Source organism: Mus caroli, unplaced genomic scaffold, assembly GCF_978045245.1.
Source record: "Mus caroli unplaced genomic scaffold, Mus_caroli_1 scaffold_1, whole genome shotgun sequence".
NCBI lineage: Eukaryota > Metazoa > Chordata > Mammalia > Rodentia > Muridae > Mus > Mus caroli.
This window is the reverse complement of record NW_028227256.1, coordinates 122,833,867-122,858,408: the sequence shown is the minus strand read 5'-3', so window position 1 is coordinate 122,858,408 and position 24,542 is coordinate 122,833,867. Positions and strand designations below refer to the sequence as shown.

The 24,542-nt window shown below is 41.7% G+C and overlaps 1 protein-coding gene across 9 annotated transcripts in view; it reads left to right on the top strand.

Annotated features, from left to right (window-relative positions):
* Nckap5 (NCK associated protein 5) overlaps positions 1-24,542 on the top strand; it is an 896,002-nt gene that overhangs the window by 522,307 nt on the left and 349,153 nt on the right. For all 9 annotated transcript variants that reach the window (XM_085840657.1, XM_085840660.1, XM_085840668.1 and 6 more), the window contains one exon: positions 17,956-18,043. In XM_085840657.1, coding sequence (XP_085696783.1) covers positions 17,956-18,043 — 88 coding nt within the window. The remainder of the gene's footprint in view (positions 1-17,955; positions 18,044-24,542) is intronic.

Genomic DNA, 24,542 nt, shown 5'->3' with positions numbered 1-24,542 from the left:
CCAATATTACTGAATAAATGTATGGATGTATAGACAGTAGATGGATGGGTGGATGATAGATAGATAGATACATACATACATGCATAAATACATACATACACACACAGAAAGATAGACAGATAGATACATGAATGGATCAGTCAGTTGATTAGCAGATGGATGGATGGATTGGATGGATGGATGGATGGATGGATGGATTGGATGGATGGATGGATTGGATGGATAGATTAATAGATGATGTATCTATGTGTAGGTAGCTATATGGATATATGGATGGGTTGATCAGTTGATCAATTATGTATGGATGTATGGATTAGTAGATGAGTAGATGGAGAGGTGGGTGGATTAATGGATGGCTAGATGGATGGATATTTGAAAGATGTAAAATTTCTGCACCTTACTTTGGAAATGAAGCACACTAGATGAGCGTCCTTGTGGATATTTGTTGATTAATTTAGACATATAAATGTGTGTACACTTATGAGAGGTGCTTTATAAAAGGGAAAAGAAGATAAAGGACCATGGAATATGCATTTAAAGAACATTGCACTTTAGCATGGGAGGCTTTGAGGGGAGGATGATACATTTAAGGGTGTTTTGTTTTTCTGCTTCTGCTTGGTTCTTCTCCCTACATTACCAGGAGAGTCAATAAATGAGGAAACAAAACTACCTCAGATAAAAAAGAATTCTGATTTCATCTGTTTGTGGTTATAACTGAAAACCCTTCAATAATGTTTTCCTTACTTAAAATTTTACTATTCAGTGGCTATGTGCTTTTGGGCAAGTTGTCTGAGCAGTGTGAGACCAGTGTGAGAGAGAGGTAGAGAAGAGTAGGGCATAGGGGATCTGCTCATAGATAGTATAATATGCAGCTGTGTGAAAATGGCCTTATATTTCCTAGTATCATGGAAATACTTTTAAAGGGATTAGGTAGACCTTGAGCCTACAAAAGACATATGTAAGACTAATCAAGTACAAATTCCGCCATGGATAGGGGTAGAGGTTCCCAAAGTACTACTCCTAGCTTGGGAGCTATTGGACTGATGATTGCTAGGATAGCAAGAGTCATTTTTATTTAGAGATGGCTCCTAGTAGATTGCTCATGCTCCAGTGGATGGCCATAGACCCACCTCTTTGTAGACAGCAGTAATTGGACTAAGTGTGTCGAGAAAAGAGGACATGACATTGGGAGAGAGAAATGGTAGGGACTGTGGGAGGAGTTGAAGTAGGAAGTCAGGGTAGACGTGATCGAAATACATTGTATTCATGTATGAAATTCTCAATAAATAAAATAATACATGAAAGAAGCAGGGATGGATAGGGAGACAGAGGAGAGAGAAAGACACACAGAGAGAGGAATTCACTGCTCACAAAATATGAGAGCAAAGGTCTGGAAACTATAGGAGAGGAGGGATATTAGGAGCATACTAGTGGCCACAGGAAGGAGGGCTTAGGGGCATGCAAAGCTGTGTTTTCTAATTGGTATCTCCATGGAGATGATGAACACAATAAATTCCCCCAGGGAGTCTGGCATCAGAGAGAAACAACAGTCTGTCTCCTAGAGTGAGAAATGTATACCTTCCAAGTTAAAGTATGGGAAGGAGCACCACCCAAATCCTCCAGCAGTCATCTTGTGTTTATGGTCTCTCCCTTCTGTATCAGTATCCTTCCTGTCTCCTGTGGTCACTGGCAGAATTTGCTGCATCTTAATAGCAGGCTGTGGTCACAGTTCCTAGTCACTAAAGGGCATTGACATTTGATCCACTCAAGTCTACTAATCCATTCCCTGGATGTAGACAACTGAGATATCATTTCAGAGCCTAACAAGGTATGGATAATTAAGTCTTAGGAGACCTGTGTTCTCAGCAATTATTACAGGATGAACTCCGCCCCTACTTTCCAGCATTATAGAAGTCTGAGCACTTATAGTTAAATCAGCTTTTCTCCCCCAGAGCCTGATGTGAGGAACAAGAGTAACTGGAATCAAGCCCAATGTACTGCTTGTCACGTGGCTATCTTAATTTGCTTTCTCTTGCTTATAAGACACCATGACCAGAACAACCCAGGAAATAAAGGGGTTACTTGCTTATATTTCCACATTACAGGCCATCATTGAGGGAAGCCAGGGCAGGAACTTGAGGCAGGAACCCGAAGGTACCACGCTATCCATGCTAGAACATGCAGGGATGCTGCTGTACTAGTTGCTCCTCCTGACTTGCTCAGTTTTTTATTATACAACCAGAGCCACCTCCCCAGGGTGGTACCACTCCCTGCAGGCTGGCCCCTCCCATGCCAATTGTTACTCAAGAAAATTTCTCCACAGACTTGCCTATGGCCAATCCGATGGAGATGTTTTCTCAATTGAGGTCCCCTTACTTGTGTCAGAGAAAAAAAACTAACTAGCACAGTGGTGTTGAGCATTTCCTGTAGGAAAGATGCTATTATCTCTTCCCAATTCTGAAGGAGAATTACAGGGATGGACAGACCAGAGGGCTGCAGGAGTTCTTGTGTGAGTCCTGAGAGTGACAAAGGGGAGTCCTGGCCCTGGATATGATGCCAGAGCCACAGGATAGACATCAGCAGCTGAGCAGCTGGCTCAGGATGCAGACTGCATGTCCCCCAGTGAATGAGAACTGAAGTTGGATGCCTGGAACTTTGTAAAAGCCAGACAGGTGAATTCGTGGCTTGGAATCCCAACACTCTGGAGATAGAGTCAAGGAATACATGGGGAAAGCTGGCTAGCTGCACTTGCCCAATTGGTGAACTCCAGGCTCAGCATAAACTGCTGCCTTGATAGAGAACAATTAAGTCCACCAACATTAACTTTGGTCCTTCACATACACATGTGCACATGCACTCACACAAATGTGCACGCACATGCACATATATAACACTTGCAAAGTAAAATAGACAGTAGGTATCAATATGGATCCTAGCTATATCATCAGTAAGTATATTATTAATGACCACAGCTATTTACAAAACGTTATCACTTGTGAAATTTTCAAGAGCTTCCTTTTTCTTTCTTCTACCCTTGAGGATCATATGTCTTTCAAGTCTTTTATAGCTGAGAACTGTACATCTTTCTCTCCTGCTATTAAATATCAAAGAAAAAATTTGCCTCATAGTGAGTTTTAGTGAACAAATGTTCTGCCCTTTCCCCCCATACCCTTGCTGCTTCCATTTTTGTTCCATTGGCAATTTAAAAATAAATGGGCACCATTTGGGCCTAAAGGCACTGTGTTTCCAACATCTATTTCACTGGGCAGGAATGTGCAATAAAAGTGCTGCATAAAAGCTTGGGTTCCTCGATAAAAACACAAGAAGACAATTGACTTTTATTTAATGTCCACCTTGAGGTTGGGGAATTTCACAGTTATTGGAACCAGTCTTTCTCATCGCAGTTCTTTCTTAGCAACAGATGGTCCAGTGTGCTTATTTCTTACTTCCTCCAAGATACCCAAGGTCACAAAGGAAATATTTCAATGTATCACAGTGCTGAGGTGAATATGCAACACCTAGAACAATGGTTCTCTACCTTCCTAAAGCTGCAACCCTTTAATACAGTTCCTCATGTTGTGCTGGCCCCTAAGCATAAAATTATTTTTGTTGCCACTTAATGACTTTGATACTGTTATGAATCATAATTTAAATATCTGATCTACAGGAATCTAATAGGTGACCACCAAAGGGGTCCCAAACCACAGGTTGAGAACCACTGACCTAGACCATGATGGGCCAGATGACTCAGATATAGGTTCACTAGGGAAGTGTTGACTTGTGGCCTCGATTGACTCCACTTTATATAGAGATGATAAATTCTGAATCTCCGGAAATGGCTTACCAGGTAAAGTGCTATGTAAGTTAGAGGGCTGGAATCTGGATCTGGATCTGCCCGCACCCGTGGAAATGCTGGGTTGGTATGGTAGTCCACTGGCAACTCAGCATTTTCCCAGGAGGTACAGATAGAACCTCGAGAGCAAGCTGGCTAGCGAGACTACCTAAGTGTGGGGTTTAGGTGAAAGATCCCACCTCAATAGATAAGGTATGGAACAATTGAGGAAGACATTCATATCAACCTCTGGCACACACCCAAGTGTACCCACTTAAATGTTAATATGCATATCCAGGAACATGCACACACACTCACACACACAAACAGGCAGGAACTCACACATACACATGCACACAACCAAATAAGATAATAAACCACCATAAAGTAGAGGCTACACTATAAATGTGTATATTTCTTAATGAGTCAGCCTTCAAATGGTCTCTGCTTAAAATGCTCATACATGTACCCACCTAAATGCAGTGTTCTTACTAAAGTGTGTGTGTGTGTGTGTGTGTGTGTGTGTGTGTGTGTGTGTGTGTGTGTGTGTGTGTTTTACTCTTCAGACACTGAAAGCATATTTCTTACTACAGGGAATTATAAGAAGTGACTTAAAAATCTTCAAATGTGATTATTAGATAACTTTCCCATAATGCAACATCCTTACTCATTTGCCAGAAAGCATCAGTGCAGGCTGGAGAGAAGGTTCAGTGGATGAGAAGATTCATGATCAACCATGAATTCCTGAGTTCAGATCTTGCAGTCATGTTTAAAAATCTCAGCATGGGTGGATGAGTGCTTATAATCTCTGTATTTTGGGAGGCAGAGTCAGGAGGATTTTTTGGGCTTCCTGGGTGACAATCTAGCTCCTTATTTCAAAGGAATAATAAAGAATTAAAGAACAGGATACCCAGCATCCTCGTCGGGCTTTTGCACAAAGAGGCATGTTCAACCACACACACACACACACACACACATTACATACATATATACATGCGTATATATACACATTACATAATGCATACATACATACACATATACACACATTATATACATACATATATACATGCATACACACATGAATTCATGCACACATACAGAAATGCACACAAAAGCTTCACCAGCCAGCACCTCTGCTTTGCCTCCTGTAACCTTTCAGAGCTTTTTACTTTCAGAACCCTTCCTTGGCTTCTAATAACCAGAGAGAGGAGGAGGAGGGGCATGGGGAGAGAGGGGGGAGGAGCAAGAGGACAGAGCAAGAGAGCAAGAGAAAAGACCTTGTCTTAACAACAACAATAAAAACAACAAGCAACAACACAAAAGGAACCAAAAACACCAGAAGGAATGATCCCTCTATAGAAACTACAAGCTCCATTGTTTTTTTTCCCCAACAAATCTTGCAAGGTTGTGAGGAATTTTTGCAAGTATAGGCTCCTTTCCACATTATTGGCATTTACCATTAAAAAAAAATCTGCATCAGAATATGTCTGCCAACTGGCATACCATAGGCTTGGTAACACATTCCTCAAAGCAGAATTGACTTTGAAGGTGGCACACATGTAGACAATTCAGAAAGCTCAAAGAACTAACTGTGTAGGTTAGCTGTCATGCATGAAAGAAGGGTGACCTTCGATGTCCAGCTGGGAGGTGAGCGAAAGAACTTCAACACTGACAGCAGGTCACTGAGTCAAAGGGAGAAGTGACAGCTAACTGAGGAAGGGGGTGAGAAGCTGCACTGGGGCCAGGACGAAGGCTCAGTGGGAGACACACTTCCTAATTAGCCTGAAACTCTGAGTTTGGTCCCCAGAATGTATGTGGTGTGAATAAAGAGCAAACTTCTTCTTTCTGTCCTATGACTTCCCAGTGTGTGCCTAGGCACTTTGGCACATGTACCCAATAAGAGAGGCACTCGCTTTGCTCATCTTCTGCGTATGCTCAGTGAAGTTGAGCTAAGGAGGCAGTCACCAGGAAGTCACCAGGTAGCACTTGTGTGGCTGATTTTTACTCAGGCCACACAGATACAGAAGGCTTGCATTAGCATCAATGCTGGATTCTCTTCATGCTATGTACTCAGGAAAAGAAATATGCCAGCTATGCCAGCAGTTAACTGTGCAGTGCGAGCAGTTCTAGCCAAGAGCCCCTTAAGCCTGAAGCAGAGGAATCCTCACATTTCCTACTTTCTCTTTCCTAGACATGATGATCATGTTAAGTAGAGAAGGAGTAGCAGGTAGCTACTCCAGTTACTTTATTGGTCAGATGATCATCAGGGTGACCATTTAGGGTGAAATGTGGCCCTTGGTAATTGGAACAGGGCAATAGCACACACTTCACTGTCCTAAGCTGACACATGCTACCACACTGCTTGTGTGTCTTGGTTCCTTTCTGTTACTGAGCAAAAGTAACTTAGGAGAGGAAAGGGTTTTTATGGCTTACACTTCTAGGTCACCATCCATCACTGAGGGAAGTCAGGGCAGGCGAGACCTTAAAACAGAAACCTTAGGCAACACTGCTTGCTGGTTCATTCAGTGGCTCCTGCTAAGCTAGCTTTCCTACATAGCTCAGAAGCACCTGACCAGGGAATGGAACTACCTATGGTGAGCTGGGTCTTTCTGCATCAGTGAATGATGAGGATAGCCCTTCTTCCATCCTCACAGGCCTTTGTGAGCTAGGCAATTAGATCAGGTTACTCCAGGCTGCTGTGTCAAGTAGACAAAGATAAATAGGACTGATGGATCACTCAGAATGTGTATCAATAAGAAGTTATCATTTTTATTCTTTCTTTCTTTTTTATTTTTTGAGACAGGGTCTTCTGTGAATTCCTGATGGGTCTGGAACTCTCTATGTTGACAGGCTCACTTTGAGCTTACAGAGGTGTTCCTGGCTCAGTATCTTAAGTACTGGGTGAAAAGTGTGTACCACCATACCTGGCTCTAGAAATTTGGTAATTTTTGAAGTCACAGATACGCTGGGCCTGTGTGTTACCTTGAGTGTTACAGTAGGTTATTCTTCATATCATGTACTATCTGGATATAGTATCTGGATATAGTATAGATTGGTTTCTTAGAGGTCTGGAACTCACCAAGTAGACCAGCCTAGTTGTCCATTGGGCCCCAGGGTGATATCTGTCTCTGCCCCCCTCAGTGTTGGTGTTTTAGAGATGAGGGTTGAATGTGCAGTGTCCCCCATAGGTTCATATGGTTTGAACCAAGCTGTTGCCACTGTTTTGTCAAGTTGGAGAACCTCTAGGACGTAGAGCATTGCTGGAGGATGTAGGTCACAGCAGGGAGACTGAGGTTTCTGATCCAAGCCCCTGTTCCTCTTCATGCTCTGCTTCCTAACTCTGGGTGCAAGGGGCCAAGCCCTGCTCATGCTTCACGCTTTTGCACCATGTATTTGACCTCAGATTCAGAATAACCCTGATTCCTTTAACTAGATCCTTGTCAGGTAGTCTGTCAGCAGCAAGAAAAGGAACTAAGTATACTAACTGTTCACAAAGTGTCAATTTATTAAGTTCCTGCTCCCAAGGAGTCTATTTCTTACTCTTCTTCCCTAAATTCTAAAACATGCTCAGTTCAGATTGTACTAGACTACACGCCTTTAATCCCAGCACTTGGGAGGCAGAGGCAGGCAGATTTCTGAGTTGAAGACCAGCCTGGTCTACAGAGTAAGTTCCAGGATAGCCAGGGCTGCACAGAGAAACCCTGTCCAAAAAAAAAAAAAAAAAAAAGAAGAATGAGGAGGAGGAGGAGGAAGAGGAGGAGGAAGAGGAAGAGGAAGAGGAAGAGGAGGACTGCAAAATAATTCTGCTAAAAGACTTAACAAACCTGAATCAACTTAACACATTTTGTTCTGTGTTCTCTCCTAGCACCTCTCTAAGGGAAGTAGGACTAACCTCGAATTAGTTACTACTTTTGTTTTTGTTTTTGTTTTTGTTTTTTGACAAAGTACGCAACAAAAGCTACTTAAGGATTAAATCATAAAATTTGGCTCACTGTTTAAGAGTACAGTCCATCCTGGTTGGGGAAGCACATGGGCAGTTGTGTGAGACAGGTGGTCATGTTGCATCTACAGAGAGATCAGGATGCAGAGAGATAAGGCTGGTGTTCATCTTGCTTCCTTCTTTTCATCAGCAAGGTGTGTTTTCTCACTTCAATCTATTGAGCCTGGAAACTCTAACAGACATGCCCAGAGATTAGTCTTCTGGATAATTCTGGATCCTGTGAAGCTAGTCAGCGATATTAAACAGAAGAAGTTTGTCATAACCATAACAAGGAAGGGCTATATCCCAAGTTGTATCCGGAAAGAGACATCTGAGACCTTAGCTTTTGAGCTAATCCTTATTACTGCACTATGGGTGTAAGTGTTGAAGCTGGAGAGACATTAATAACACAGTGTGTTTATTAAGGTGTGTCATGGTATACAGTTTCTGCTTCCTTATCTGATGCTCGTCTGAAGTACTATGGGTAAGTGTATATTATAGGAAGCATAGAAATTAACAGTAGATCCCATCAAGAATTTTGTTGGTATTTGAATTCTTAAAGCACCTTTCCACCATAGCTACACCTTCTTTCCCACAAAATTTAATGCTGTAATTCTATTTCCAATATGGCCAGTTGTTGCCTTTCTCTTGAATTTTCACCAAAACTTAACAGCAGATAACTGTAGCCACTTAATGGGTAGTGTGGATATCATTGAGATCCAGAGTGACTATTGATTTGTACCTAAACCTCTATTCATCAATGGGAAAAATGGAGAGACAGAAACTCTCTCTCTCTCTCTCTCTCTCTCTCTCTCTCTCTCTCTCTCTCTCTCTCTCTCTGTGTGTGTGTGTGTGTGTGTGTGTGTGTGTGTGTGTGTGTGTGGTGTCATTCCTCTTGGACACTACCTGAGAATGGATCTCTTACTAGCCTGGAGCTCCCCCAAATGATCTAAACTGGATGTCCATCAAGCCCAAGGATCTCTCCCCTTTCTAGCTCCCCAGCACTGCCATTACAAAAGAACACCACAGCCCTTGGGTTTTTTTTTTTTCAAGAGTGCTGGTCCTTATGTTTGCAAGCCAAGTACCTTGTAGACTTAGCTATTATCTCCTCAGGCCCCAAGCACATCTTGAAGCTTAGCAAAACAGAGAGTGTTGTGCAGGATGGTGAGGGTCAGAACCACACAGGGAGGAGCCAGGTACAACAGGCAACAAACCTACTTCCTAGGCGACAGCATGTACGCCTGATTTCACACATCGGAATCCTCCCTCTGACTGCAGACCTGCGAAACCCCAGTGCACACTGAGCAGAGAAATCTAATCTACATTCTGGGCTTTGTTTTATGAGATAAATAAAATGGTGAACTTCTCATTTTAAGAAAAGGGAAAAACAAGGTCCTGAGTTGGTACATTCATTTTCTAGAATCTCCCATGTAGCCTCTCTCCACATTAAAAGAAGCCTTTCCCATTATCAATGGCCAATAAACATAAATATGGAGGATATTGAGCTGTCTTGTATCTTCCAAGTTGCACCAACTTAAGAATTCAGCAGTCAAATATCTAATGAAAAAAATTGGGATAGCATTTGAAATGTATACAAAGAAAATATCTAATATAAAATAAAATAAAATAAAATAAAATAAATAAAATAAAATAGAATTCAGCAATCTAAAGATTCATATCCAAATAATACATTTTTTGGTAAAAATAGTAATTTTTTGACATTCAAGGTATTTTAAACAAGCTTGTTCTCCAACATTTAACTTCAGATACTCCACAAAATAAAATATGGGAAAGAAACTTAAGCTGGATTTATTTGTGGTATTTCTTTTTTTAAAAAGGGTCTATGAAATGTATTACACAGATGGGTTTAGAAATTATATATTACAAGTTTGTAAGACTGGAAATAAGGACTGGTAAAAATGATTAATCTTTTTTTTCTTGATGTATGGTGTGTGTGTGTGTGTGTGTGTGTGTGTGTGTGTGTGTGTGTGATATGTATGTGTGTATCTAAGTGTGTGTTTGTGTGCATGCCATGGCATAGAGGTAGGTGGAAGGGAGAAGACCTTGGGTGTTGGTCCTTGCTTTCCACCTTATTTGTGACAAAATCCCTTTGAGATTCACTGCTGTGCATGCTAAATTAGCTGCTCCACGGGCTCCCACCGATCCTCTTGACTTCGCCCCCTTGTCACCATAGAAGCATTGGATCACACCTGTATGCTGTCATGCCTGGCTTTATGTGGCTTTGGGTTTCAAATATGGGTCCTCAGGATAGCAGAGCAAGTGTTTTAGCCTCAAACTCATTTCCCCAGCCAACACTAACCATTCTGCACTTAAAGAATTATGTCAGTAATTAGTACATTCATTTTAAATGCTCATTCCATGTAGAAAATATAAAGACATCTTTTAGTTTCTTGGGGTGTAGCCACTAACTTTGCATCCATATTATCTAAGCAAGACAGTGGCAGCTTGTGGTTGTACTTCTTTATGACGTCCGTTTGCCCACATGATATTTTCTGTCTCCCTCCCATGCAGGATGAGTGGAATTCTACACACACGCATACCATATCCATAAATGTAGTTCTGCATTCTGCTGCGGGGGAGTAGGAACACTTGGGATTTACTTGTTAACATTCAGGAGACTCTTTTGCACTCTGTGTGGAAAATCAGTTTCGCCACTGAATGCATAGCTGTCTTCTCATTCAACTGGAGCCTCTTCATACAGCAAGTTTCCTGATGCAGAATCTGCACAAGCCTGCCTAGGGAGAAATTTATGTGGCTTTCTACTCACATACCAATGGCCCCAGAGTGAATAAGATTCAGTGATTCCAATTGGGCCAGCACCTTTCGATCTGTTTGGAAATGCTTCTGCATCCCTGTGAGGGAATTAGAGCACCACAGTTTCCAGGCAGCATCAAGTGGAAATTCCTGCAAAATTTTATGCTGAATTAAAAATATATATCATCGAGGGGAAAAAAACAAAAAAGCCCCAGCTCTGCGGAGCCAGTTTCTAGTTCCACGAGGCTTTTAGTGCTCCATTTGCAGGATCCCCTTGACTATTGTGCAGATGGGCAGAGATTCGGATAAGAACATCCAAGTCACCCAGCCCATGGACCGCTCCTGTTTCCACCGTTAAATGTGCTCTCTTCCAAGGAAGGAACTTGTCTCCTCTAAGGAAATACGTTGGTGCACAGTTGAGCCCAGTTCAGAAGCAGCTAAGTTTCCCAGCCAGTGTTTTGTTGTGCTTGTTCTCAGGGAAAGCTTGTCACTGAAGTTAAGATAGTGAGCAGGGTGGGTCCCTGAGGAAAGTCATCATAGCAGAATGGGGAATGGGAGGGCAGGCAAAATATGTCTGTTCTTAAGGTGTTCTGTTTATCTCCCCCATGCATCAGAGAAATGGGCTGTAATACCTCTGCCAGAGTCAACATGAAAAGACTTCCCTGGCTAAAGACTAGATCAAGACCCCTGACCACTTTACAGTAGCACTAGCTACCAATGCTAATGAACTGGCTGAAAATTATAGGATGTCAATATGGTCAAAAGAATAAAGCTTTGAATTTGTTTTACAGAGGAACAGTGGTCCCAGCAGCTCAGATATAAGTGTCACAGCCAAGGACCATGTTCTTAGAATCTTAGCTGGAACATCTTTCTTGTGTGTTACGCCTACATATGGTATAAGTCAATGAAAAACAAAAATGCAGGACTGGAGAATAAGTTAGAGGAGGAAAGTATGGCATGAATTTAGCCACACACAAAAGTACTTACTGACCAATTATTCGGGATCTACGGTAATGTAGTGTAATGTAACTGACAGTTATGTGAGGCAGCTAGGGTAAAGAGGAAGATTGTTTGAAAAAGAATCAGAGCCTTTGATTTATGAAACCAGAGACAAGTGTGTGTGTGTGTGTGTGTGTGTATACCTGCATGTGCACACCTATGTGCATGCACCTGAGTGTGTGTTAATATCTATGCAGAAACTAGAGGAAAACTTCAGGTTTGAAGTTGTTGAAACAGAGTCTCTCACTGGCCTGTGGCCCTCACATAGTAAGCTAGATTGGCCTGGGAGTCCCAGTATTTGTCAGCCTCCTCAGCACTGTGATCATGGACTGTCACTACAATTCTCAACTGAACAAACAAACAAACAATGACGACGACGACAACAAGAACAAAAACCCCATAGGTTTTGGAGACTGAACTCGGGTCCTTATGCAAGCACTTTATGAACTGTGCCATCTCCATGGCCCTCATGCACAAAAATTTTTTTCATAAAGTAGGGAGAGTCTAATCATTTGAAAAACTCAAAGCAAGGCTGTCCTTAGGCAGAGATGAACTCAAGGTGTAGTTGTATGATTTGTGTGGGATTTGGTTGCAATGAGAATGCCCTTTGAGATAAAAAAAAAAATGTATTTCCTTGGATAGTTGGTTTTAAAAACTTCAATGGTATTTATTTGGGCTGCAGGTTATAACAAGAACTATATATTAAAAATAACATGATAGAAACTAACATCACAGAAACCTGAGTCTGGAAGAATTGTAATCTACCCGAAGATAAAATGCTCACCTAGGAAGTGAGGTCCCAGCTTCCGTACCTTGTAATGGAAAAGAGACGAAGCCCCTATGCTTATGTCTGGAGATACATTCATTTTCTAATATGAGTTTCACTGAGTGAAAGTCTTCAGCGCTCAAATAATTTTCTGCTTGTAAAAAAATCCCTTAATATTTAAAAGTCAAGAGGATGAGCTGTTTCCTTGGGCTTTAGGACCCCTGAGGATGTGAGTTCCATTCTTGGGACCTACATGGTAGAAGGAAAGAACCAAGCCCTCACATTGTCCTCCGCTTCAACAAGTGTAAGATGACACATGCATACCCACATACTAAATAAATAAAGTATAATAAAGACTTCAGGCTCAGCTAATATACATTAGAACTAATTACATCTCAGTAAGTATACATTTGTTCTTACAGGTTTCTGTTTGTAATAGATTCCTGTCCAGCATTTGGAAAAAGAAGTGATTTAGTATCGGGTAGGGAGAATGAGGAAATTTTAGGTCACTTAGAAGGAAGCGACCGTGCTCACACCTAGGCTTACTCTTCTGTCCAAGCCTGGGCTCCTGGGAATCACTGGCTTATTCTTATCACAGTTGGGAAACAGATGATGTACTGGGAGGGGGCTGGGAATCTGTGCCCTCCTCATCAAGTAAGAAAGGGAAGGAAACTGTCACAGGGTGTAAAGCAGCAATGGGCCAATTCATGCTCTGTGATTTCTTTCCTTTGGTTTCTCTTTTTATTTTCCCAAGCAAACAGAAGTTTGAGAAATGAGAATTCTAAATAGGTACCATCAGGGAATAAATGACAGAATGCTCCCATCACATACAAAATGCTTTTCTCTATGACCAGACTCATAAAGGTTATTTTAACTTGATTTTCTTAGCAGTGGTTTAAAGGGTGCCCTAAAGCCTCTATTTCAAGCTGCAGCTCCAAAAAGCTATTGCTTTTGAATAACCCTCGAGTTGTGCCAAATATTACTATTCCCAGTAATATTACTAATATTCCCAGTATTACTAAAGGGTCTGCATTGTATGAGCTGGTCTTAACAATTTCCTGTCTAGCCTTGCTTTTCCTTTACCTTAAAAAAAGATTTTTTTAAAGTATAAAGCCACAAAAGAACTGGAGAGAGATAAATAGGCTTTTTTTTTTTCTTGATCTAGTGACTTCTGCAAAGAACTTCTAATTACACAGGAGTAGTAACTCAGCAAGATATGCTGAGACAGTTATATTATTAAGTTAGTAGAAGGGAAAAACCAACATGGGTTTATTTTCATTGTATGTGGTGTGTGTGTGTGTGTATGTGTGTATTTCCTGTATGTATTCAAATTCACATATGTGTGCAGGCTAGAAGTCAACCACAGGTTCTGTTCCTTTCCACCTCGTTTTTGAGACATGGTTTCTCACTGCACTTGGAGTACACAGTTCAGCTAGCCAGGCTGGTTAGTGGATTCCAGGAAACTCCAGTGTTTATTACCTGGATATGGAATCACAAGCACGAACCATAGTTGGAGTTTTTTTAATGTGATTTCTCGGATTTAAACTCTAGTACCTATGCTTGTATGATAATCACTTTCCCAACAAAACCATCTCCCCAACCCCTTCTCAAACCTCAGGCTAAAGGGATGCATTTAAGTCATGTGGGTGTAAATAAATAATCTAAGGAGTGAAATGTGGCACTGACCTTCTATGCTGATGGTGAAGTGTGTTCCGAGAAATGAATTCTAAGATGAGTCTGTCATCCTGTGTAAACGAGGAAGGATGCCATCACAACCACACACTGCAGTATCACCAAGAGAAAATCTTAGCAGATCATTGTCGCATAGACTATTGTGTACTGAAAGGACTTTATATGGGGCATATTTGAAAACTTACAATGAGCCATGGATCAGGCAGTTCTAAGAGCAATATCAAAACTATATGATTTATGTTAGAGTTGATGAACAGCATGGGGAAAACATCCGCTCTCCTGTCCTGTACAAACAAAATGAAGCACTGGCAGGTAGTGCCGATCAGGTTTGCCTCACAGTCCTGGGAATCTAGTGGTTCCTTTCTCTCATGCCTTCTTCCTGTCTTCCCTCTCTTCCTGCTTCTTTCTTTCTTCCCTTCTCCTTCTCTGTTTCCCTTCTCTCCTCTCTCTCTCTCTCTCTCTCTCTCTCTCTCTCTCTCTCTCTCTCTCTCTCTCTCTCTCTCTCTCTCTCTCTCTCTCTCTCCAGACCTTAGCTCCTTCACTGATAAAATAGAGTAGTTCCTCGTAGACTCTGCACGGCAAAGGCATTCTTGGAGAAGACCTTAGAAGAAGTCTGCATTCTTACTTGGAATATTTTCTCTAAATTTCAGTGAAGTCAAGTAGAAGGGGCTGCTGTGCTCAGGTCGGTGAAGGGACTGCTATAATCGGGTCAGTGAACCTTGCTCACCCCCACTCCCCCACCTAACCACAGCCCCTTAAGTAAGCCATCTAACCTTTCACTAACTCAGCTTTCTCATCTTCCAAGTAGATGTAATGATATTCCTAAAGTACATTAAAATGATTAATAGATGAGAGAGTTCTTCAATGAGCTCTGTTCAATTTTAAGCTATTAATAATTTAAGAGTTGAAAATATGGGGGGCAGCTTTGCCTTTCCCAGCTGCCTGTTAATTTTGTTTCCTTTATCCCTTCTATTTTTCTGTCATCCATGTGTATGCACATGTGTGCATTATATGCGTGCTGTTTTACATATCTATTAAATATAGAAACTACAAAAGATAGAAAACATGAGATTCTCACTCAACTCACTTCATATGATTAGTTCTTGTTGTTCATGTTTCCTTGCAAACTATGTAACTTTGGAAGGTTTTTGGAGGGGGATGTTTTCTTTATTTACATTTCGAATGTTATCCCCCTTCCTGGTTTTCCTCCGTCCTGGAAACACCCTATCACATCCTCCCTCCCCCTGCTTCTATGTGGATGTTCCTCCACCTCTCCACTTTCAATTCCCTTACACTGGGGCAACTATTGAGCCTTCATAGGACCAAGGACCTCTCCTTCCATTCATGCATGACAAGGCCATCCTCTGGTACATATGCAGCTTGAGCCATGTGTACTCCTTTGCTGATGGTTTAGTCCCTGGAAGTTCTGGAGGGTCTGGTTGGTTGATATTGTTGTTCTTCCTATGGGGTTGCAAACCCCTTCAACTCCTTAAGTCCCTTCTCTAACTCCTCTATTAGGGACCCGGCAGTCCAATGGTTGGCTGCTAACATCCGCCTCTCTATGGTTTTTTTTTGTTCGTTTGTTTGGGTTTTTTGGGTTTTTTTAATGGCTGAAAGTTCTCCATCATATATATAGATCACATCTTCTTTCCCCATTCCTTTACTATTGGACATTTAAGTGAGTCCCATCGTTTAGCTGCCATAGTTCATCAATAAACATTGATGCTCAGGCATTCTTCTTGGTAGAATTATGACCTTTGAACCCTTGAGGAGGAGCCCAGTATCAGTGTCATATATGCAGAGTTGAGATACACATGGAGTACACCTGGCCCATTGTAAGTATTCTGTCCTTTAGACAATGAACTGACAGATATGAACTCTGTACCGAGTAGCAGCTTTATTTGTAAATGAATGAGAGCATGAGAAATGTGAGGCATAACCACATACCACAAGGTATCACGTACTCTAGGAGCAAGACATGCATGTGTGAAATATTTGTGCATTAAAGTGGGAGGTTTTTAAGGGACAAAGTGAATGATATAGAGTGTATGACTTCAAAGAGGTTGATGATACATGAGGAAACATCCTGAGTGGATTGGGATGGAGATCCCGAAAGTCTGTCCCCAATAACAGGGAATCACAAAACAGCATTTAACAACAACGTAAGTTATAAGTTAGTGTCAGAAGTGGAAGTGGGTATCACTTTGGGCACCATTGGCATTGTATTACTTACTGTGCTGCCTCAAAACACCTGGCGAAAACAACACAAGGAAGGCTTTATTAGGGCTCACAGTTTGAAGATACAAACTATCCTAGAAAAGGTGGTAGGTGTCAATCAAATTCAGAGTGGATCTCACCTCAGTTATCCTAATCTATAAACACTCTCTCACACATGTACAAGGATTTCTTTCTATGATGGCTCTAGATACTACCAAGATACTACTTGGAGTTAATATCACAGAAGTCTTTGGAAGTAGGTATTTAAAGCCAAGAAGGATTAGGACATGAAACATGTTGTAGTATAAGCTATAGAAATACTTGTGAATCACTTTGAAAGACACAGGAAATGATCTTGATTGAGTTGGCAAAGTTGTGAAGCAACTTAAATTCAGTAACTGAAGGGTTAAATATCTGCCAGTGACCTTGACACCATGAAGTTCTTAGAAGCAGTTGAAAAGAATGAAGGAAAAACTTGTGTGCTGATGTGGGAAGGCCACCATGGAAAGAAACAGCAATATGTCAGTAGAGAGAATGCATGTGTAAAAGATCTGTTGTTGTATAACATTTTCCTGCATTATTGAAACATTCCATCATTCAGGAAAGCTCCTTATGCAGGAAGGATAAGGACTCAAAATAGTTTCAGGAAGTCCCTAAAACTGACCAGATTCACCAATTCCTGCCCTGCCAGCATTAGCATTAAAAAGCTGAGAATCTCCCTCCAGCAAAGTGAAGCCAAGCTGCAAAGAAGACCTCCCTATCTGTCCCCCAAGACAAGCAAAGCTACAAAGACTCAGACTAGACCAGCTGCCTGGAAAAAGCAGAAACCAGCCCAGCTTCTTGGAAGAGGTGTAGAACAACCGAGGTACCTGAGGGAGATACTCTCCAACCTACTGAGCTGCCCGCAGGCTGCAGCGTGCTCCAGGTTCCTAGTTTTGTGAGCTGGGATGAGTTTTGGTGATGCAGCTGTCTGAGTCATTTCTGTTTCAATAAGTAAATCCAATAAAACTCATCCATTCAACAAATTGCACTTCAGTGGTATCCATACTTTAGGATGGATTCCACCCATGGCATGGGTTCCTTATCTGGGGTGAATAGACATGTGTCTTGCATCTCCCTGTGAAAAGTTTTGTCATACAAGATCTGTTAATGTGGCAAATTGACCAAAGGAAGATTGATGTGAGATATTGTAGTGAATAAAAAGGAGATGACAAGTGACCAGAGCTGCTAGGACATGTGTACAGGAACAGAACAACTGTAGTGACTTCATGTCCCTACTTCTGCCCACTGACCCTGTCTCCTTCACTCCCTTCCTGTCTATGTTCTTCATTTCCTCTCCCTTCTTTTCCTCCATATATCTCCCTGCCTTCTCTATCCCTTTTCTTCTTCCTTCTTTCCTTCCTTTTCCTCTGTCCCTTCATCCTTCTCCCTCTGTCTCTCTGTCTCTCTCTTCTCTTTGTGTCTCTCTGTATCTCTCTATCTGTCTCTCTCTGTTTCTCTCTCTCAATTAAACCCAAAGCTTTGCATCTACCCCTAAGCTGTATTCCCCATTCCTCAAATCCTTAGCTTAGGAAATAAAGGAGAGGGGAAAGACATTGACTCTTCTAAGTTTGGGAAGTAAGCACTGAGATGACTGACAGCCCCGTGTTAGTGGGAAACCATCTTGAAGAATGTCTTCATGCTTCTGTTTCTTAGAATGGAAGAAACTGTCCGAAGTCTGTTGCAGAGCCAAGGATCCCCAGAGCAGAAAAAGGAAGAACCTGCCAAGATCACAGCCTACCAGGTATACCATGATTCTGACTCTTCGCTGGGTACCAATGTGTTTGGTTTGCTTTTCTTCTTCGAGGCCATCCAGTCCCCTTTATTTTAAGAAATCTTAAACATATTTATGTATCCCAATGCTTCCTAAAATACCTCCTAGAGATAGATTCTAGGTGTGCCTGGAGCATTGAGAAGGCATCACATTGTCCTGTTGTGGGAGGTGGGAGATGTCTGTGTGATATGCTTGAGGCACATGAGAGGAGTTTATTGAAGAGCATTTGCCAGAGGTGGAACACTGATGGATCTGAACAGTAGAGGATGGTGGTTGGGCCATTACAGGCTGAGGAGCTGTATGTGTGAGGTACAACCTAGGCCTGTGGAGGTTAGGAAAATCATAGTGACTGAGAAGAAGATGCCTGGGCCCACTACATGGCCAGCATAGGGTAATCAGTGAGTTTTCCAAGTAAAACTGACATTCTGACTCAGAAACCATGATGGAGGATAGAATGAGTGAGGAAGATATCCAGGATTGACCTATGGCCATCACATGCACAGACATGCACATGCATACGTGTGCATGTACACCAAAATGTAGTTATATGACCCCCAAATCTTGTCATTTGTTCTCCTTCATAGATCACTAATAAAAGTACATTTTCAGAACTCTTTGTATACCTCAGTCCCTTAGTTCCTAGAGAGAAGAGAGTTATTCATTTGAATTCAAGGTATACAGAGGAGAGTATTTTGTTCATTGTGCTTGTCGACTTTAGGAGCATCCATAAGATGGAACATGGGTTATAAAAACACAGAGATCTGAGATATATAGGCATGGCCTTATCCTCTGGCTGGGAATGAGGGAGAGGATGAGACAGAGTGGTTGTGGGGCGGAATGGGTTTGAAAGCACTAAGTTCTTGGCGGGCTCCCTTTATTCACCAATTTTATTGTTGTAAAGATGGCGCAGAGTGTCAATGCAGCTTATGTAAGACACTGCTGACCGTGCTGGTGGATCTCCTGGTTATCCATCTTTCTCAGATCACGTGTTGAATTTTGTAAAATAGCAAGGAAATTTGGTCCATCCTAATATGGGTTATCTTTACCCCACCTGACACAGATTTTCTCACTTGCAGCATTTCCCCTGGAGGGAGCCTCACACCTGTGTGAAGGTCCAGTGTAGGGAAAAGCTGTAGCTCGCTTGGTTTTCCTTGGTGGTGCAATTGTTTGTCCAGAGACTTCTATTGTCATTTACTATTGAATAACAGAGCCACAAGTCCTAGTGTTCGAGCTCTACACCCATTGTTTCATACACATTAAAAACAGTCAGATTTTCTTTGCTGGGTACGTTTCTGAATGCATTGCATAATGTATGTCCTTGTATAAATTATAACAGGCAAAGTAGGACAGGCCTTTCTGTCTAACAGCTGAAGAATGCCCCTGTGCTGCTCTCGCCATTTCTTTTTAGTTTGAATGATTTTCATGACCTCACATTTTGTGTATGAAGTCATTTGTGTGCAAGTGAACATACATGTGTATGCACACGTACCTATATGCATATACCTATGTGCATACTTGAGTGTATGCATGTATAACTCTACCTATGCACCTGTGGATATCTGTGTATGTGTGCACATGTGCACAAATGCACATGTGTGTGAGATTTGCCTGTTTGTATAGGTATATATGGGTATATGTGTACATGTGTACATGTGTGCTTATACAGACAAGAAGCCAACCTTAGCTGTTATTCCCTAGGCCTTGTCTACTTTGTTTGCTTGTTTTGTGACACGGTCTCTCACGGCCTGAAACTTGCTCGTTCAGCTATGCTGGCTGCAGGGAGCCCCAGGGATCAGTGTGCTGTACTTCTCAGTGCTAGGATTAAAACCATGCAACATCTTACCTGGCTTTTCTATGTGCTCCCCTAAAGCCAGATGACCTTGTGTGATCTAATCCCTAGAGAGCTGGTCCCCTGCCTAGGAATTCCCATAATTGAGCCATTCTTTATGGACCACCACTTAATATGGGCACAAGAACAGGAATCCCGTGCCTATTTCCTAGTATTTAAACTCCAGATATACCAGATTTGTGTCAAGATACAAATGGCCAGTGCTGTCAGCTCTAAAGATTCTTGTTGGTCCAGCATCCTCGAAAATGGGTCTTCTTGTGTCCACCTTAAGCTGTTGTGATAGATACCTATTTGACTCCTACTGAAATTAGAACTGAGTCCCAGATATTCCCAGGGGGGCTGAGTGGCATTAAATGGAACCACTATGTGTTGAGATAAAAGTGGGCACACTCTAAAAACCCAGATCAAAAAGACACTGTTTCAAAATTAAAATAAATGAGTGGGGGCTGGAGAGATGACTCTGCTCCTAAAGTAGTTGTACAAGTGCAGGGATGCGAGTTCCCTGCCTAACACCCGTGTATAGGTCAGGTGTGGTGGCACACACACTTGTCATGTCAGCACTGTGGAGGCAGAGTCAAAAGGATCTCTGGACTTTACTGGCCAGTTAGCTCAGCCTTATCAGTGATAGCCAGCCAAAAGAAACCCTGTCTCAAAATAAATAAATAATAAAGTACCAACAATGAATATATATATATATAAATAAATAAATAAATAAGCCACCAACACCAACAACAAAACCAAAACCAAACAGTTTCGATGGCTTCAAGGAAACAACAGCCAAAATCAACCCCTGACCTCCATGTGAGTACACACATGAACTCTCCCATGTACTTGCACTTGTTCATACACTAGTCAATCTAGCTGATGAATAATGAAATAGAAGAGATGAAAAAGAAAAGCCACAAGTGTGTAGGACAGGCAATGGTAGCTCCTCATGTTTGCAGTGGAAGTACCATTGCCAGTGTGATGGAGCCATTATCTCTGTGCAGAGAAGTCCCTGTGTGCACTGAGGATGGACTCGTTTCTCTGGGGAGGGGGATGCAAGACAAGAGAAGTTTTCTTCAGGAGACCCCCAGGGTAAGCATATGCTTCCCTCTCGCTTCATCTGGCTCTGTGGCTCCTACTCTCTGGATATTCCAGGCTTACCGAAAAACCATGTTGCATCCTGCCACCCTGGCTGGCCTATTATGTAGTTATGTTTGGAAACTTATGTTTGAAAGAAAAAATCCAAACTGCACATGAGAAAGAGGGTCATTGAACATCTGTGAAACAGAGCAAGTATTAGGAGACAGACACATCGTCTCTCTATCTACCAGGATGCATACCCAGGGGCAGCCTGGATGTACTTGGATCCTCACAGCACTTGTGATGAATTGGGCTTTCAGAGGCCCCCTGTGTCCCCAGCTGCCTGTGTGCTTCTCCACCGTAGCTGCTGTACTCCCTCATGTTCCAACTTCCCTTTATAAAAAATAAGAAACGTGAATTGAATCACATAAGTTAATTCATTAAAAATGTGACAGCCAAATGGGACGAGGAATAAGACTTTGGACCTCACACAGAAAGTCTCTGTGTTCCTCATTTTTCATGCTTTTAAAAAAGAGTTTGGAACTAAATTGGGGGTTTCTAAATATAAATATCCTCAGTGGGCTACAATGTTGTTAAAACGACACAAGAGCAAAATGTCAAATGCCTTCTGGAGAATTCTATTCTGTTTGCACACTTAGAAGTCAACACAGGGAGAGAGTCCTTGTTTCTGTTCCTGTTGTCTATATGCACATGTGTATTGATTTGGGGGCATAAGTGTCTATGTATGTGCAAGCAAATGGAGGACAGAGGTCAACGTTGATGTCATCCCGCTGGTGCTGACTACCTGGCTTTTGCAAACAGGTTCTTCCCTGGCCTGGAATTTAACAAGTCGTGTAGGGTAGTTGACCTGCAAGCTCCAGGGATTGGCCTGTCTCTTTCCTCTGCTATACTGGGATTACAAGCATGCAGCATATTGCTTGACTTTTCATCTGGATGCTGGGAATTGGACACAGGTCCTTTTAGGCGGCATAGAAGGTAGCCACAAAGGTAGAGTAGAGGCTGAGTCCAAAGAATTAAATGGTCCTCACGGTAGAGAATTTATAGAACTCTGGTTATTCACAGTGACCAGAAAAGTGATCCCAGGATTCAAGTTTGTCTGACTCTGTTGTTCCATTTTCCCTTCCTGGCGAGCCTTGTAATAGCTGAGCCTGGCACCATCGCTTGCAAAGATGAGCTCCAGCCACATCATCCTTCCATCCACATCTCAATGAGCTTGGAATCTTTTGGCTTTCCCTTGGGTAACTTTTATTAGTTTACATTAATTATACAAACTAATAAGCATCACAGTGACATTTCTGTATGCACACATTATGCAGGTGACCATATTCACCCCTTCCATATTTTATAGAAAAAAAATTTCTACTCCATGTCACCTAGTTCAACATTTAAATTACTTTTTTCATCCTTAAGTAATTCTTCAAAATAATTGCAAGGTGTGATTAATTATGGAGAATGCCCCATTCCTGGTTATCCAGAGACAGGTTCATCTCAAAAATAAGTGTTTTAATATTAGTTAATCTTTATGTGTGGGGGAGTACAGGAGCAGACATGTCATGGCACATGCATGGCGATCAGAGGAAAACCTTTTCTCTCCTTTCAATATATTCTGAGGTAGGATGCCTTCCACTCTGTTGCATCACTCTGTGCTCCAAGCTAGCTAGCCCATGAGCTTGCTGACAATTTCTCCCTCTGCCTTGTCTCACCACAAGAGCATGGAAAATACAGGTGTACATGACCACGTCCTGCTTTTTATATGGGTTCTAGGGCTTGAACCTGCTGAGTCATCTCCTGGGCTGAAATGTACATGTTTTTTTTTGTTGTTGTTGTTTTTGTTTTTGTGTTTGTGTTTTTGAGGCAGGGTTTCTCTGTGTAGCCCTGGCTGTCCTGGAACTCACTCTGTAGACCAGGCTGGCCTCGAACTCAGAAATCTGCCTGCCTCTGCCTCCCAAGTGCTGGGATTAAAGGCCTGTGCCACCATGCCCAGCCGAAATGTACATGTTAATTTGGCTCATGGCAATGTCTGGGACCTTATCACTACTGCTTAAAACCAGCCTGGGTGAGTTGTTGATTTTCTACAAGTTAGTTCTAAATGCCTTTCTAATGTACTAAAACTCATTCTGTAGCCAAGGATGACCTTTAAATTCTGATCATCCTGCCTCCACTCCTGAGTGCTAAGATTACAAATATCCACTGAATATGAGTTACTGGGATAGAACTGGGGACTTTGGATGCTATCTGAGCCTTTGAACAACTGAGATTCATCCATCTCCCTAAATTAATTAATTAATTAATTAATTTAAAAGTTATAATTCTTACCAAAAACAGTGGGAAATTTGTTATCTCAAACTTCATGTTTTTCTTTTAAAATCATGATTTACGTATACTCAAGTATGCAAAACCAAAACTGTAAGTACCCCACACAGAAAAGTCAGAACTGCAGAAATATGTTCCTTACCCTTAAAAGAAGGAAGCAACCTCTTTCTTTGAAAGCATCTTTACTGACTATATTCGGGGCATAAAAATGTAAAGTTTCCAAACTGTTACCATGACAATATTTTCTTTTTCACCAGCAAAGCAGTATAGTAGAATTAAAGTGTGTGATTTTCAAGTTAGAAAGGTCTTGCTTTCTAGTTCTTCACATCCTTGGCTGAGTCCTGATGTCACCTAAGGGACTAGCTATGGTGTCAGATCAGTGACCACACCCCTGAATCTACTGAATTAAAGTTATGATCAGGGCGTGCTTCTTGGTTTTGATGTTTTCTTTGATAGAGCAATCTAGTAATTTCTCTGGCCATGGTGGCTTGGCTGGGAACCAGGGAGATGCTTGAATACCACCCTATTCCAACTATAAGGTCTACATTCCAATCACAAGGGTCCCCTTCCTATTATGGAAGAGAATGAGGTTGAAGTTTGGAGCTGGGTTCGCCCCACAATCCCTATCCTCTTCCAGCACACACACACACACACACACACACACACAGCATGCATTTGTCAACTTTGAGTCGTTCCTACTTTTACTTGTTCTGGTATGTGACCTGGCAGTCACCTAGCTAATAGAAGAGACACCACTGTGAACCATAGGAGCTATTTATAAAGGGTTTTCTTTTTTTTCGGTGCCATTTAAAATGTTATTACATTTATTTATTCATCTACTTTATTTGTGCCATTGGGGGTTGAGATGGAGTCAAATACCACAGCACACCTACGGAGGTCAGAGGACAGTGTGTATGAACCTGCTGTCTCTTTCCATGCTCTGGGTCCAGGGGATCCATCGCAGGTCATCTGGCATCTTTATCCACTAAGCAATCCTTTTGGCCTGTTTTTACTATTTTTATTTTAACCTAAAGAAAAGATATAAAACATTGATGAACAGTAAATTCATCCAGTCCACTTGTACAGATAGCAAAAAATGGGATCTACAGTTCTGCTGTTTGTGAAGAGAGTAGTGAAGTCTTGGCACAGTTATTTATAAAATGATAAATAATTGGGATATGAAATATTTTTAGTGAGTGCTGTTATTTATGTCTGAGACCT